Below are 17,399 nucleotides of genomic sequence, written 5' to 3' on the forward strand. Positions count from 1 at the left end.
ATGTGCAACACAAGCCGAGCAGATCCATGGCACCAGGCTCATAATGATACCAACTCAATGCAAATCCCACCAGCTGAATTATCCAATAAAGTGCTCTTTGACATGGGGGATATTTGTCTAATTATTGTGGAAACCAAACCACATTCACATTGGATGGCTTAATCTAATCGATAAAATGTCATTTGTGGACTTAATGAAACAACAGATGCAGCCCCCGTTGAATATCAGCATGTGCCACTCTCTAACGCGATTGAAATTCCATGTCTCCTATCATGTAATTAGGGAGAAAATGCAATTCCAAAGAGCACATGACGTACGTTTGTGTAAATTGCAGATAGTTTTTAATCAGACAACAAGTGGCATGCAGATTCCTGTGATACAGTTTAATCTATGTAATATGATTGAAGGATGCTGTGTTGTACGCAAATACCAAATCTGAATCATGTTCTAATGCTGATGAGTGATTGGTTCATGATCAGCTGGCAACACTCACCCTGTGTCCTCCAGATAAATCCTCGTCATCACCCACGCAAAGACGAACACCGTGGGGATTCCTCCAAAACACCACAAGGAAATCATTGATGTTAATGTAGGTAAAACATTATTTATCTACTGTATATGTTATGAAAGAATAACATCCACTTCTTTGCTAATGTTTATTTTACTATTTATCAAAATCATTTTCTATCATTTATAATTACAAGTTGTTTATTCATAGATTGAATAACTACAATATAAAGATTTAAATGAATCAATATAAATCCATTACATTACAGTTAGCACACGTATTCCTCATGTTGTTTTTAACACAAAACTAAATCCTCATAACACGACATTACATACTGAATTATCCTTTGTAACTTTAGTCTTGAGCATTAAAATATTAAAATAATATTTTTGGAAAACAAACTACCATGAAATTGAACAAAAGCATCAGTCTGATGTGCACATTTTTCTTTTGCAAAGGTTTTGAGAAAGGAATGATTTAGCAGATGAGCATTACTGACTAAAACATTACATTTGACTCATTTATTGAAATTATTCTTTGTGGAACTAAAGGACAGAATCTTTATGGAAATTATTAATGTATTGTAAGCACTTAAAATGGCTGCCTAGTGGAGATGAAAAGTGGACACAATGACAGGTTAATTTAGTTTAAAGCTGCAATGCTAAAATTTTGGCCACTAGGGGCAGAGGAACTCAACAACAAGCTGATACGTTATTGGAGTCTTTAGGCAACGGGACAAGATTTTGGTGTGGAAAGCTTTAAGGTTTCCATTTGTAGTCTGAGTAGTATTGATCAACCACATTTGAGCAGGCTTTGGTTGCATGCAGGTAAACAGCTAATATAGACAGCAAAAGAGGAGGAACACACTGGCCAAAATGCAATCTTAGAACCCATCAGCCATCGTCTGATGACACTTTAGCCTTTATTAGATTTTTTAAAATGTTGTGTGGGCACTGACCAATGTACAGAAGAGAAAGCCTTGGCCTGCAAATCCACAGAATCTGCAATCCCAGAAATATTGGCAGTTGTGTCCAGAGGCAATATTGTCGTCAGACCGTAGCTGATGGGTTCCAAGATTGGTGTCCAACTGATGACTTTAGGTCAAATATACACTCTTCTTTTAGCTCTGGTTCAGTCTCCACTAACTCCTGATATGTGGCTCTTTAGATGCTAACTGTGCCTGTCTGCTGCTTGGTGCTGTGCAGGATTTAGTACAGTGGGTTCATCAGAGCCTGTTTTACTGAAAACAGCTGCCTGCTGCTGCTAGAAATAAAGCTGATGAAAGTGGTGAGAGTGATCAAAAACCATAACTGTGCAAATCAAAACTGTAAGCTAAAAGAGGCTAAAAGTTTTGTAAGCTCTGCAGAGTGCTTTAAACATCTGAGTCAGTTTCTCTTAATTTCAAAAAAATGCTATAAACTTCAAATGAAATAAACGCTGACCCCAGCCGATGAACATGTAGACGATAAAGTGTCTGTTCTCAGAGAAGATGACGACAAGCAGAGTGTGGAGGTAGAGACCTTCCACCAGCAGCCAGAAGAAGTTGGCCATGATGAAGTACTGAAAAAACACCAGGCTGGCTTTACATCCCACCTGAAAAACAAAAAGGTTAAAGATCTTAACTTCGTCATGGACTTTGTATTAAACCCCAAAAGGTTGGAATGGAAAATGTCGCAAAACTTTTTGCAATTCTGCTACAGTGACATGAAATTAACCTTCAAGCCATTTTCTCATATCTACATTTAGTGCAAATCCTATTGTTTGTCTTTGCCGGTCTGTATGTGACTGCAGTGTTGGTACATCCACAGAGACACTGTGGATTAATCACGCAATTATGCTAATTATTCTGATGTGTGGGTTTACATTCCACTTTTTCACTGGGTAATCAGTGAGTTCACCAAGAGGATGAGCTTTAATTTGTAGATCACCACATTATAAGCAGCGAGGAGATGGGAGTAAAAAGGTCAGAGAGCGCCCTGACAGTATTCTTTTAGTTGTTACAGTGACATTTCCTCTCTAATAAGAAAGAAATGAAGGCAAGTAGAGGAGGAACATTATGCAGGAAGAGTCGGCTAAATAAGAAAGTATCAAATGACAGTGCTTATTTCAATACTACTTTAATATCTAATAATGACTTTTGCTCCCAATTTAAATCTAAGTTACAGGAATTTATTGCACTTAATTTGGATTCACTGGAAGACTGCAGGTTTGTTTGGGAAGCCACTAAAGGCTTTATAAAAGACAATGCTACATCATTTGCTTCATTTTTAAACTGCTCTCGTCGATTAAAAACGGTTGAGTTGGAGAGTCAGCTAGCATTCCTGGATAAAGCTCAACAAAATTCCTTCTGTGCTATACGAACAGGTCAGCTTAGCCTGGTGGAAAAAAAAACAAACTAAATGCACTTCTTAGAGTAGATGCTGAATTTCTAATTCAAAAGTCTAGAGAACACCATTACTTTAATGGCAGCAGGTCATCTCATGAATTAGCTATGCGGCTCCGCTCTAATGAGCGACGGGCATGCATTTCTGCAATACAGTCGGCAGATGGTAAGATATTTACCACTTCAAATGAAATAAATACAGTTTTTTCATGTGTTTATAAAAAACTCTACACTTCCGAAATTGCATCTAGTAGAGATATGTACAAAAATTTTCTAACTGACTTAAATTTGGAAAAATTATCTAGCTCAGAAGCAGCTGACTTAGGAGCAAATATATCCTTAAAAGAATTATCGGACGCAATACATGAGATGAATTTGGGTAAGTCTCCCGGACCAGATGGTATTCACATTGAAGTCTATGTCAAATTCTGGGTCAAATTGGGCCCTGTGCTTTTGGAAATGATAAATACATCAATTGCAAAGGGCTCTTTTCTAAAACAAACAAATACCGCCTTGATATCACTTCTCCTCAAAAAACATAAGGATCCAATATTGTGCAACAGTTACCGGCCAGTATCGTTGATCAATGTAGATATGAAGATATATGCTAAAGCATTGGCACGTCGTCTCAATAAATATTTAGGAAAACTTATTCATTGTGATCAAACAGGATTTGTGAAAAGCCAGTTAAGTTCAGACAACCTAAGAAGACTATCACATGTTCTACATTTCACTCTGAATTTTCTGACCTCTTGACTTCATCTGGAATTTTAACTCTTGACGCCGAAAAGGCATTTGACAGACTTGAATGGGACTACCTCTGGGCCTTATTAGATCATATGGGACTAGGTGAACCTTTTATTGGTTATATTAAAGTTCTTTATGCAAATCCAGGAGCAATGGTGTTATCTGGTGATTCCTGCTCGCCACATTTCCCAATTTATAGAGGTTCCCGCCAAGGGTGCCCTCTGTCAACTTTATTATTTGTTTTATCTCTCGAGCCTCTAGCACAACAAGTACGTCAATCCACTAATACCGTCTCTATTACAATAAAGTCCACTTTTCATCATATATAACTCTATGCAGACAATGTGCTCCTCTTTATTAGTGAATTATCACAGTCGCTTCCTTATATTTTTAGGTTATTCATAGACTTTAGCAATATCTCAGGATTCAAAATAAATTGGCAAAAATCTGCACTCTTACCACTAAGAAATAACAGAGAGGATCTGACTCAATTTAATATTCCAACTGCAAATCAATTTAAATATTTAGGAATCGACATCTTTCCTAATTTAGAAACTATTGTTGAGAATTATTACACTGTATGTTTAGATAAGATTAGAACCAACCTAGGTAAGTGGATGTCAAAACCTATATCTTTTGATGCCAGGATCTCAATTATAAAAATGATGGCATTACCTTTAATTAACTTCCTGAGCTCCATGCTTCCTCTGAATCCACCAAAGGGATATTGCAATAGACTCCATAGCTTGATCAGTGAGTTTATACAGAATAATAAAAAACAAGGATCAAACTTATAACTCTCCAGAGAGAGAAATCAGCTGGAGGCTGGAGTGTTCCAGATTTTAAAGTTGATCATTGGTCATTTGTATTGTGTTCTATAAAATCACGGTTGGATCCATCAAGTCGCACTTCTTGGCACTCTTGGAAGCAAAGTTAGTATATCCATGTAGATTACAGGATCTAATCTATACAGACACTCCTATCAGACAAGTTAAAATGCTCTTTGGTCCTATTATTGAAAATGTTTTGGTAACCTGGAAGCTGGTGACTGACTATACTAACACAAATGATAAATGGCATTATGATACTCCAATATTCCACAATCATAATTTATTGCTTGGTGGTCGACCAGCGGCTTACTCAATATGGTCAAACAATGGGATTCACATACTTGGACAGTTATTTGATACTAATGGCCTTCACACATTCGATGATTTAAAGGAACAGTATAATTTATGTTGTTTTTCTCACTTTCTATATTTTCAGCTTCGCTCTGCCATGAAGACCTATGGTGTTCCATGGAACTCTGAGCTCCCTAAACATGACTTGGCAAAACAACTGTACAACACCAACACCAGGGGAACTGTATCAGCATTGTATGTTCAAATATTGCAGGCGTCTTACAAACCAATGGCAATCCAAACATCTTGGCAGAATGATTATGACTCTATCACTTCTGAAATAGCATTGAAAACAGTGTGGAATAATATCATTCAAGCTTCAAAAATCCTAATCACCAAACCATACACCTAAAGATTGTTCACAGAACTTATTTCACCCCCAGACTTAGACATTCAATGAAGTTGGAATCATCTCCTCTCTGCCAACTAGGTACGCAATGCTGCTTAGGTACCTTTACGCACACTTTATGGACACCACTATAAGCATTGCTGTCCCCCATGTTGTTGTTTATTTGCACATTCAATATTCACTTTGCACTAAATATGTTCACTTTAATCCATTGCTCACTTTTTATCCACTGCTCACTATTATTATTATTATCATTTATTGCTGTTTCTTGTATTTTTTTGTACTTTTTTCTGCATGCCTAGTTTTTTAAGTTTTTAAATATTGAAATCTTTAATTTGACTCTTTACCCTTGACTGCTGTAACACTGGAATTTCTCAATTGTGGGATCAGTAAAGGTGTATCTTATCTTATCTTATCTTATCTTATCTTATCTTATATATTTTGGTAATGCCCTGGAGTACTGTTGTTTTGGTTACAAGTCACCAAATCCTTATCTAAAATTCTCAATAGAGAGGTCCCATGTTGCCCCGTACTTTATTTGCTGAATGATAACTCTCAAATTTCTGTGCATGTCCTTACTTGCAAAATGGGAAAGTGTTGTTGTTTTTTGTTTTTGTTTTTTGTAGGACATGATGCACCCTTTTTTGTTTTTTATGAATGGATACAGGACAATATGCCACTATACCCATATGTATCGATGTGCAGGCACATCTACTGTCTGTCTGTTTGTCTGCCCTTTTTTATGTTATCATAAAACTAATAAAAATTGTTAACAAAAAAAATATCAGTGCTCAAGAGCATCAAAAGTTTTAGAGAGCATCAAAAGCTGTCAGGTTGCCAGTGAGACTCTTGGTCTTGTGTACTTTTATTTCTAATAATAATTTGGTTTGAAGTGTTTTTATGCTTTAATTAGATAGTGACAGCAGAGAGAAGACATGAAATGAAGGAGCACCTGGCTGGATTTGATCTGTGTAAGTTACAATTTGTGGTTTGCATCTTGAACACACAGGGATGATCATCTTGTGTATATTTTATGATTTAAACAATCCTTTGGTTAACTTTATGCAGTTACTGCATTTTTTTTGCCACTTTTCATATTAAATTCTTACTACTGTGCAAAAAGATTAAGTATTTCTGTAATGCTAAGCTGTAAAATTCAAACTTCACAGTGTACATGCAACATATCCAGTTTATTAGGTACTCCATTGAAAGTGCTTGAATTTATATACAGTATTTTGTGCAAAGAACAGAAAAGAACAGAAATGTAAGTTCTTTTAAAATTGTCTGCCATCACTGTAACACTGCACAGCAAGTGTTCATACATTCAAGCCTCTCTCTCTTTTTAATGTGAGCTTTTATTCTTCACAATATAAAAATTATCACTGTGCTATGTTGCATCCTCAAATTTGAGGGAACTGGGCCTGTAAAGTCATTAAATTTGATGTTTAGGAAGGTGTGGGAACCCTGAATGCAATACAACAGCAAACTACATCCTCCATAATGATCATATTGTTCTTGTCTTTAAAACACTTTCAATGATGTTCATGAAAAAGAATCATTTAAATGATTGAGTTAATTATTGAAATTATTAAATTATAAAGAGGTACAGCCCTGTTCACTACTTATTGGTTTGAAAGGTGAATCTTTGTAGCTTCATGGAGAATGGCAGCTGTAGTCAGCTTGATTTCACAGCAGTTATGATGGCTTCGAATAACAACTCCATGGAGTAGACAAATAAAACTTGATGCGTAAGGCTGTATTCACAGCAAATCTGGCGTTGGGGTGATTAGCTAAAGAGTTGTGAGGCAGTGAGGGAACGTCGCTTAAATGGCCCATTTGTGTGGGGGAGTGGAGACAATTTCGCTCACAGCAACTGAGTATTTGTCTTTGGAAAGTTTATGTTGCCTGAAACAATCTGTAGACAACCTTTTGATTATCATTACTGTAGTATCTTTCCTGTCAGGAAAGAAACACCTGCACGCACACGCAAACAATTCAACAAGAGAGTGCCCTCTTTTTAGGATAGTACAAGCTCTTAATACATACTGCATTTCTTTTACTCACTATAATATCTAACAATAGAAACAGACTGTATTACTTGTTACCATGGACTGCTTGTATCTTCAAAAGTTGAATCCCTTTTAACTTTTCACCCCACAGACACAGCCGAGACGTGCCACCCAAAGGAATGGATGGAGTGACTTGGTGTGAATGCTGCCTAAATCCATGCTAACAGTTGTGTAAACTGTGCCCTCGGATTCACAACATGGGCCCCTGGCAGCTTCTGGGTCTGTCAATATTTATGCCATTGCACTACGCTGCAGAAGTCGTTTTAGAAGTTTCTAAGAATGTTTGTCTTTTTCTTTTTGTTTTTTGCTGTGACTCTAGATCTTCATCGGAATCCATTGTAATTGCTTTGAGTCCAACTTGACTTTGTCTGCAAACTTTTTTAAAGCAACATACAACCTTGTGAATGGCCCTAGAGGTCAATTGTATGAGCAGTTTATAAAGACGACGCCCTCTAGTGGCCGTAGTAATTATTACAGGACCAGAGGAGGTAAGGTGACATGGTGTAAAATGTAACAAAGTCCATGTAATGTTTTTTAGAGATGGAAGAAGTCAACATAGGTTGGGCTATAGGATGGAATTCATGATTAAACACGATCAAACAAGCACAGGATTTTCACACAGGAGACCAGCGTATGTGTCCCAAAGTCCCACTTGACTTCTTTTAATAACAAGGTAGCCTAGTATACTAGTATGTGTAGCATACTTTAACATCGGCATGATATGCGGCCAATTGCCATTATAGTTTAATGTTTCCTGGCAGCGTAAGGAGGAAATGCGGTGGGACAATGATGAAAGTTAAAGCCGTAAAAGTCAGACTGGGGCAGGCGGGTGGGAGTGGTGGTGGATGGGTCCAACCAGAGCAGTGTTCACGTCCTGTAAGATTCTAAAGCCAAACCCTGTTCTTTTTTTCCTGGGTAAGTTCTTTTTTCATAAACCCAACCACATGTTTTTGTTGCCTAAACCCAAATATGTGCGTTTGTTGTTGAAGGAAAAAAAAACATCAATTTGTGGTGTTGTACGGACGTAGTTCCTTTATTTTAAAAGCGACTGTATGTAACGTTAAATTTCCTGATATCGGACGTGTATTTTGAAAGAGGACAATGCATGTGACAGGCAGAACTTGACACGGTGTCCCAGAGCGTCAAAAACCATTGCATTAGGGTTGGGTCGGTATGAGAAAAAAAAAAAAAGGTCCGGTTTTTGTAAAAAAAAACAAAAAACAAAAAACGCATGAAGTCGGTAATACCGGATTTTCGCCACTTGGGGGCGTAATTGACTCATTTAAAATAAAAAATGACCTTAGGACAACAGAGTGACAGTAACAAGTTGTTTCTTTTATTCCTTACAAATAAATTTTGCAGCTTACTCAGTCAGTGCAAACAAGGGTTGCCTCCTTCGTGCCTAATGATGCGTTGAGCAGGTGACAGTCCGCGGTCGTTTTCAAAACACACTTGTGTCACGCACTCCAGAAACTTGTTGAAACTTTAAACAATAATTAATTGTACAAAACGGGGGAAACAAACGTTGACAAAAGCGGTTCCATAATTCATATTAAATTCAAAAGATAACGAAAAAACAGCTAGGCCTATATAAAAATATATTTAAAAAAAAAAGAAAAAAAAAGAATATCGAATACCAAATTTTCATAACGAATACCTACCCATAGAAACGAATATTCGAATATCCAAATATTTGGGTACAGCCCTATCCATAAAGGGTTCAAAGTGTTCAGGTTTTATGCAAACACTGTTAAGAAATAAACTGTTTGCTTTTTTCCTCCCAAGATTAAGTTCGTGATTAAATACATTATCTGACTCTTTGTCTTTCTTCACCATCTTTTTAATGAGAGAGGACGAGCGTGTGAGTCGCTGCAAGATACTGCTGCTTTCGCTAAAACACACTGTTGCTGCTGTTGCGCAAGCTCACACTCAACTCAGGCTGTACTTCAATCCCTGATCACTACGCATCTTTAACTAGTCCCTATTATTAACTGGACATTACACAGGTAGCCACGCCCACATGGTCCCAAGCCCCAGACGCACAGCACTTTTTGGCCCCCCCACTTCTGAAATGAATCCAGCACGCCTGCACCCAGGGTACCTTACACGACCTATGTGAACACGGAAAGTCCATGACCAAATGTCAATATGTAAGGACGGAGTGAGAATATGTTGGACATGTGTCACGTTACATTAGTAAAAAAAAGTACCTATTTCAAGCCAAACTATGATATTTTCTCTGAACATAACCTCCTAGTTTTGTTGCCTAAATTGAACTACGAATTTTTCGTCTAATAATTTAAGGACGTGTTATAATTTAAGGACGTGTTTAAAACTGCTGCTGCTAGGATAGTAATATATGCATAGAAGTCAGTGGACTTATTCTGTCATTTAAGGACTGAGAGAGTGTTTCTGTGAATGACCATTTTTGGTGGCCTATTCCATTTAACACATACATTTGAGAAGTTTGGACTGTTTTATTAAATGAAAAAGTGTTTTGCAGAAAAAAAGCCTGCAGGCTAAGGTATAAAAGAAAACAATATGCAGGCTCAATCACAATACAATACGTGGATGGAGAGGAGTTTCTCATCATCTCTGCTGTATATTAGTCATGTAGAGTCATCACAACTAAATTGTATTCTGGCATGAGTGAATGAACTATCACAGTAGATTTGTTGCCCGTTTTTATTATGTTATAAGATTGAGCTGTTGGCAAAAATTTCCAGTTAATAGAAAAATGTTGAGTCTCATTTCTGTAAAACCTCATTTATATTTTCATTTCAAATTACAAACAGTAATTGGAAGCATTACGCTGAATCTGCTTTCCGTCTGTGATTGTTGTGCTGTTGACACACAAATGTGAAGCGACTTGGCTCAGTGGCGGATAGATTTGGTGACCTCACCAGTGATGGCTGGTTGGAGCACTGGGAATTTCGATTGAAGAGGATGTCATCTTTCACCAACACAGCCACGGCTCTCAGGATGAAGGAGAAGAAGAGGTTGAGGTGGATGTAGTTCCTGGTGCAGTGGAGCTTCCTGCACAGATGTTACACACATACACAATATACACAGATTATGGAAAATTAGTTTCATTTTAGGATGTGTTTGAAAAGCTCCCTTTTTACATTGGTGTTGCCTACTTATTTTTTGCCAATATTATTTATTGTGCAATTACTACCATAAATTCACTGATGTGGAAAAGTCTATAATGCTAAAACACACATCATGCCAGTTTTGACGACCCTGCACTGGCTTACACAATTCATTCATGACTTCTTTTAATTTTGTGAGCTCTGAATGGTCTTCACACCTGATGATGTAAATCAGTGTCTTGTTCAGACCAACAACAGCACTGTTTTAAATATAGTCCCTCTCATTCTTTTAGGTATGATCAATGCATTGACACAGCCAGTGGCACCACAGGGGGTGGCCAGGGGTGGCCACGGCCCCCCCTATAAATTTGCTGGCCACCCCACTCACCAGTGGGGACCAGGCGTTAGTGCAACCTCCCATAGGTCCAACTACCCATAACTCCGACTACCCCTAATCCGACCATGCAAGTCTACAATGAGTTTTATCGTTTTAGTCCCATAATGTCTAATCCGACCATTTTAATGCCATTATTCCGACTGTCGGATTTCATACCCAGTAGTCCGACCGCCAGTTAGTCCAACCACAGCACTTCCAACATGAAGCAGTCTGTGCATTTCTCCCTCACTGCGCCGGCACGGACTGTGAGGACAGTTGCGTTTATCTCTTCGATGGGAAATCACATCCATCTGCTATATGTGACGTACGTGCCCTTATTTGGATAACACATTCTGGTTTTCCCCACACGTAAGGCCTATTGACAGCGTAATGTGCTCTGGCTGCAGATGTAGGCTATATTAAGCATTAATCCGTTCTTGCAGCACGTCTACAGAAAGTATTTTATTAGAGACAAACCATCCATCTGTCTGTCATCTCACCTCTACTAGTCTGAGTGGATGGAGGTTCGCTGCAAAGATCAGCCTCTCATTGGGCGGAACGAGCCATCCGCTGAAAGTCCCGCCCTACCACCTCCGGTTGCAGTTTTCAACACATCCTTTACTAACTTTTGCGGTGTTTGATCTTGTGGGGATGTAGCCATTTTTCTGCCATGGTTCGCGTCCTGTAGGTGATATTTTTGTGGGCGTGTTACACCAAAACCTGTTTCCCCCTGGCAATATTTTTGCAAGCGCACCATTGCTGTAGCACCGCCAAGAATGATCGTGATTGGTTGAAAGAAATACAAGCAGCCGGGGCGTTTTTTTTCTCCAATCTTAAAGTGAGAGTCGGCCCAGCCAGACCTTTCTTTTCTTGAGAAAGGTGTGGTGAGTGAGACTACACTTGTACTAACGTTTTGCCTAGCCTTGACCAGCAAATTCATCAGCTTGTAACAATTTGCCAACAGAAACTGAGGCAAAGGTTCACGGTGCCAAGCTGAAACCCCTGATATATGAAACCCCAAAAAAACTTAACTCTTTTTGCTTTCAAAATGCAGCAATAAATTGTATAAACACGAAAAGGACTCGTATGGTTAGTTTAACTCAACAACTTTAGTGTAATTAAAATCAAACTCAAATTAACACGCGTCCGGCTCAGACGATTCACTCAATTAACACAGCGCCTCACGCCGATACAGAAAACAAATAAACCCCACTGTGCATTTACTGCTTGTTTATTAATTCCAGTCACGTTTTATGTGTGTGAGATCCTGCTTGCGTGTGCGTGCACCTTGAATATCATATGTGAGGCTATTTCATAACTAAAATGGTGGTGAAAATATTTAACTTTGCTAGATGACATTTCTCTGAGCCATTCGTTAAAATGTATGTAATGTATTAGCTGTGGAAAGAAGGCAACATAATGCAGAATTATAGGTTAAACAATCTTTGCTTCCTTTAATTTAGTTTGGATAACAGTAGTAGCCTAATAGTAGCTGCAGCAGCAACAGCGTTAGTTGCCAACAGCTATCTTGTTTTTATTTCTTTATTACCTCCGCCAAGGAGGTTATGTTTTCGCCGGCGTTGGTCTGTTTGTCTGTTTGTTTGTCTGTTTGTTTGATTGTCTGCAAAATAACTCAAAAAGTTCTGAGCGGATTTTGATGACATTTTCAGGAAAGGACGATAATGGGACAAGGAACAGATGATAAAATTTTGGTGGTGATCGGTTGAAGCAAAGTGGATAAAATAATAAAATGGCGGGAAATCCGAGCTGCTTGGTGGAGGTCTGCGCTCTCCGAGTGCTTTTCTAGTTACAGATATGCGACGTTATTTGGCCATGGTGATCACCGCTTGCTGTTGGTTTGCAGGACTTCTGTTTTTCTGCTGTTGTTTTTTTTTTTTTTATCTATGTACATGTCAGAGGTAGTGAGTTTTGGAGTATAGACATTTGTTTTTTTTGGGTTTTTTTTGCATCTTCAGCACCAAGGACAGCGCTTAAACTACGGTAGTTCTTGTCTGCTTTTGTCATGTGGTGAATTCTACTGTTGGCCCCCCCAAAATATTCGAATCAAATACTAGGTCGGACCTTTGGGATTTTTTCTTGTAAATCTAATTGTTTTTGTATTACATTAAGCAAAGATATGAGAGTTTATTACACATACTGTATAGCCTGGTAATCAGAATCAGACTACTGATCCCTGGTGGGATTTTTTTTTGTAACTGTAATATTTTTTTGTATTACATTAAGCAATGATATGAGTGTTTGTTAAACATACTGTATAGACTGGTCATCAAAATCAGAAAGACTATTGATCCCTGGTGGGAAATCCTTGTTACATAAAGCAAAGATATGGGTATTTCTGTACTTGCTTCTGTTTGTATCTGCCAGTACCTGCTTTTTCCCAGTAATGGTTTTGACTACAATAAATGTACACCTTTAAATTAAGCTGTATATGTGTCTTTTTAAGGAAAGGGATAACTAGCCTATTTTAAAAACAATGAATTGCCTAACACATATAGCCTACATAACACAATAAAACAAGATTATTGTGGAACTCAAAATGTTAACTGTACTGTTATTAGTCTATGCACATTAGATCATTAGTAACATTAAATGTAACACAATAAACCAGCGTATATCAGTAGGCGTTTCCTTAAGTCTTTCTGATAGTTTTTTTACTAGCCTATATACTACAACAGTATAATAAAATCCTGAAATTATGGCTTTTAGTTTTGGTGTGCCACCCCAAGATTTTAGGTGGCCTCATCTGGCTACCCCTATGAAAAATTTCTGAAGGTGCCCCTGGACACAGCGGGGGCCCATATATAAAGCACTGTGGCAAGAAAATGCAGGGTCCTCTGGCAAAAAAGCTGAAGTTCTCAAGTTTTGCTGTAATTCTGGTCACTACCTCGTGATTGCTGAGACACAAGTTAAAATCAATGTCATTTTGATAGCTTTCCGCAGCTGTAAAATCTTATCCCATAGTATCATAAACAGCTGCGAAGTGTTATGGCGTCTGAAATTTGTAACTCAAACTGAGCAGTATAAGTTCGTCTCACCCATATACTGTAATAATGTATAATAAGGAAAGACAGCATGACAGCAAGTGAAGCCAAAACATTTCCATTGCCACCTTAATTTAAAAAAAAAATCAAAGAAAACAATAAATACATTTTCATCAAAGATGGATTCTGTCATTTTCGGAAGCTCTTGTCACACTGATGTATGTTCAAGAGTTCACTGATAACTTTGGTTTTAACTAGTTATTTGATGCTATAAAAAGGGGATGTTACATCATGACTGACAGCTGCCTGTGTTAATTTGTGTGTTCACGATTGAGTCAGTGGGCGTATGGGCATGACCAGCCAAAATGGCAGCAGCTATATCCAGGACATTTTCGCTTCATTTTGTTCAGAGGGAGGAAGTTAAGATACATCGTCTCCAGTCTCACTAGTAGCAACACACCAACTCTGATTTTTTTTAATGCTATTGAATGCACCAATAGCTAAAAAAAATGCTGGATGGTGGAATGTAACTACATACATTTACTCAAGTGCTGTACTTAAGTACAATTTTGAGTAACCTTACTTTAGTATTTCCATTTTATACTTGTACTCCATACATTTCAGAGGGAACTGTGTTTTATACTTCACTACATTTATATAACGGCAGTTACTTTGTGATAAAGTTATACAAAATCTATGATGAACTTATAGATACTGTACACTGCTGTAGGTCAATCTACGTAACAGTATATTAAAACAGTTTCTACTAGCTGCAACATAAAATGCTGCTTAAACATTAATACAAATCTAAAACATAATCCAGTAGTATAATACGAAGACAATAACTGAACCCTGACAAGAGCCATTCTTCTGCATAACAAGTACTTTTTACTTTGATACTTTAAGTACATTTTACTGCTACTGAAGTAAAAAATTTAATTCAGGACATTCGTCACTCCTGTGATGCCACTACTGCTGGATTCCTGCAACTCTAACAACAACAAAAATGGCTGGAGATGTAAGAGAGGAAAAGGTCAGTAGTTTCTTTTAAAACACAATTTAGACTTAAGCATAGCAGTTCTATGGGGCCATTATGGTAGCTAAATAGCTGCAAATGCGTATCTCAATCTATGTGTGCGTAATCAGATTTGTACATGTGTAAAATAATTTGTAAAAGCGTAATAAAGTTTGTGAATGCGTACAAATGTGTATTTAGAATCTGTATGTGCGTAATCAGACATGTAAATGTGTAAAAAAAATCTACAAATCTGTATTCAGATTTGCAAGCGTATTGCGATCTGTAAATGTGTACAACGATCTGTAAATCTGTACACAGATCTGCAAATGTGTACAGCGATCTGTAAATCTGTACACAGATCTGCAAATGCGTACAGAGATCTGTAAATATGTAGACAGATTTGTAAATACCTATGTCTTCAGCTTTGACTCAATCGGGCCTCTCAATTGGCTCTCTTTGTACACGTGATTTTTGCTACTCTTCTGCCTTGTGAGATCCCCAAATGCGTGAGAAGATTTGTGTCTGTAACTAGAAGTATGCCTCACCCTGAGCACAGGCTGACAGGCTCAAGCTGCAGCGACCTTCAGATTGTTATGCCCTGAGCACAGGCTCACAGGCGCTACTTTGCTGCGTTGTTTTGTTGCTGCATGGACAGAAAGTGACTGGAATAATGCTATCACTGGGAGGAAGTACTATAGACACATTTACAGATCATTGTACAGATTTACAGATTGTTGTACACATTTACAGATTGTTGTATAGATTTACAGATCGCAATACGCTTGCAAATCTGAATACAGATTTGTAGATTTTTTTTACACATTTACCTATCTGATTACGCGCACACAGATTCTAAATACACATTTGCAGATTTTTGTAGGCATTCACAAACTTTATTACGCTTTTACAAATTATTTTACACATGTACAAATCTGATTACGCACACACAGATTGAGATACGCATTTGCAGCTATTTAGCTACCATAATGGCCCCATACAGTTCATTGTTGATTTTGGAAACAAAAGTCAGTCTTAACTCAAAGACCTTTACTTTTCATTTGCAATTTCTTTCAGTGTAGTTTTTGTCTATAGGGTTACACCAATATATCATTTGCCTTGTGTCACATGACCTCTACATGAGCTCCTAAATTTTAAACCCCGATGAAGACTCAACAGTCGAAACACGTTGGTTTGACCTTGTATCAATAAAGAATTAAACTACAGTGAGAGTGCCTCGGATGCATTTTTTGACTGCCTGCCTGTACCATGGACTTTCACACTGAATGAGCTGGCCAGTCCTTGTTTTTTTTTTCTTTATTTGAAATTTGTTAAATTTTCACTGGATTTAATTTGGTAACTGGTTTCTATCTCATAAATTGCATTTAATAAAATCTCATCTAAAATGTGTAATTTTTTTTTGAGTGTTTTAGTGTTGTGGATTTTCTTCAGTTATTATAGATTATCTTTCCTTCCTCTTTCTTCTTCTGTCTCCTTTTATGAAAAAAGATTTCCAATCCACATGTGATATAGCTGTCAATACTACAATGGATTGAGTGCAACCTAATTTTAACCTGCAGCCAGAAGGTCTACACACCTTTTGTTGTGAACATCACACCAATGACTGGGACTCAGATGCACACTCTGGAGACGGTAGTGAGGTTTAACAAAAAAATCTTTACTTGAAAACATATAAAATAAAAACACTCTCAATGGAGGAAAAAGGTACTGACAAAAAATCAAACATCAATCAAACAACAGTACTAAGGTTCGCAAACAAAACAACAACTTGAAACAAAAACCTGGTAACACGAATGGATGGCTTGGACGCTAGACAGTACTCTCCTGATCAACATGACAAGACGAATTGACACAAGACAAAGGGAGACAAGGACTATTTATACATGAGGTAGGGGGAACATAGGTGAGACCAATCAGGGAGCGGGGAGACAGTTACAGTGGTGGGAAAATCACACAAAGGGAGGGTCTGAAATGAGAGGGAAAAGGTGAATACAAAATATAACAGGAAGTGAAAGACGAGACTAGACATGAGTGACTTTAACTTAACATAAAAGTGCTCATGATAATGAAAGACTAAACATGAAACTAAACTAAGGCATGATATGATAAACCTAAAACATAAACATGAATTAACAGATTTTACGTGACGTGACACCTTTACAACCTGGGAAGCATCACTTGTGGATAAAGTATATGTAACTAGTGTTTATTAACATTGAATGCGCTTTATTTCAGGGATTAGAGCATTATGATGCAGTACAAACACTACTCCACCCAGTTTGGTCTTGGCAACGTGCTGGAAACATTAATATGTCCAAACTGGTAGAAGAGATTTCTGCACAGTGTTTCACTTTATTGTTGAGCTTTAGGTCTATTAGTCCTTCATCAGAGCATACATCATCACATTAATATGTAAAATTTTGATACCCATGGTGTAGGGGAGCTTTAATCTTGATTATATAAGAGGATTAATTATCATCAAACACAAATACACTTAAATGAATCTGAATCTCGATGACTGATGTCATTACAAGAACTTCCTTACTTAACCTCTTTAGCGTACGTAGGGACAATGTCAAGTGTTGAGATAATTGAGCCCTTAAAACATCTTTCTCATGTCGCTTGGTTATGATATCTCTTCTTGTGTTTTATGCAT

General features: G+C 37.6%; 1 protein-coding gene across 1 annotated transcript in view; it reads right to left on the reverse strand.

Annotated features, from left to right (window-relative positions):
- The window catches only part of vipr2 (vasoactive intestinal peptide receptor 2), a 97,215-nt gene that overhangs the window by 16,701 nt on the left and 63,115 nt on the right, over positions 1–17,399 (reverse strand). The window contains exons 6-8 of the mRNA XM_049598244.1: positions 10,141–10,273; positions 1,951–2,101; positions 494–554 (exon numbers count right to left, since the gene is read on the reverse strand). Coding sequence (XP_049454201.1) covers positions 494–554; positions 1,951–2,101; positions 10,141–10,273 — 345 coding nt within the window. The remainder of the gene's footprint in view (positions 1–493; positions 555–1,950; positions 2,102–10,140; positions 10,274–17,399) is intronic.

The sequence above is a fragment of the Epinephelus fuscoguttatus genome, linkage group LG15 (genome assembly GCF_011397635.1).
Source record: "Epinephelus fuscoguttatus linkage group LG15, E.fuscoguttatus.final_Chr_v1".
In the NCBI taxonomy this organism is placed as follows: domain Eukaryota; kingdom Metazoa; phylum Chordata; class Actinopteri; order Perciformes; family Serranidae; genus Epinephelus; species Epinephelus fuscoguttatus.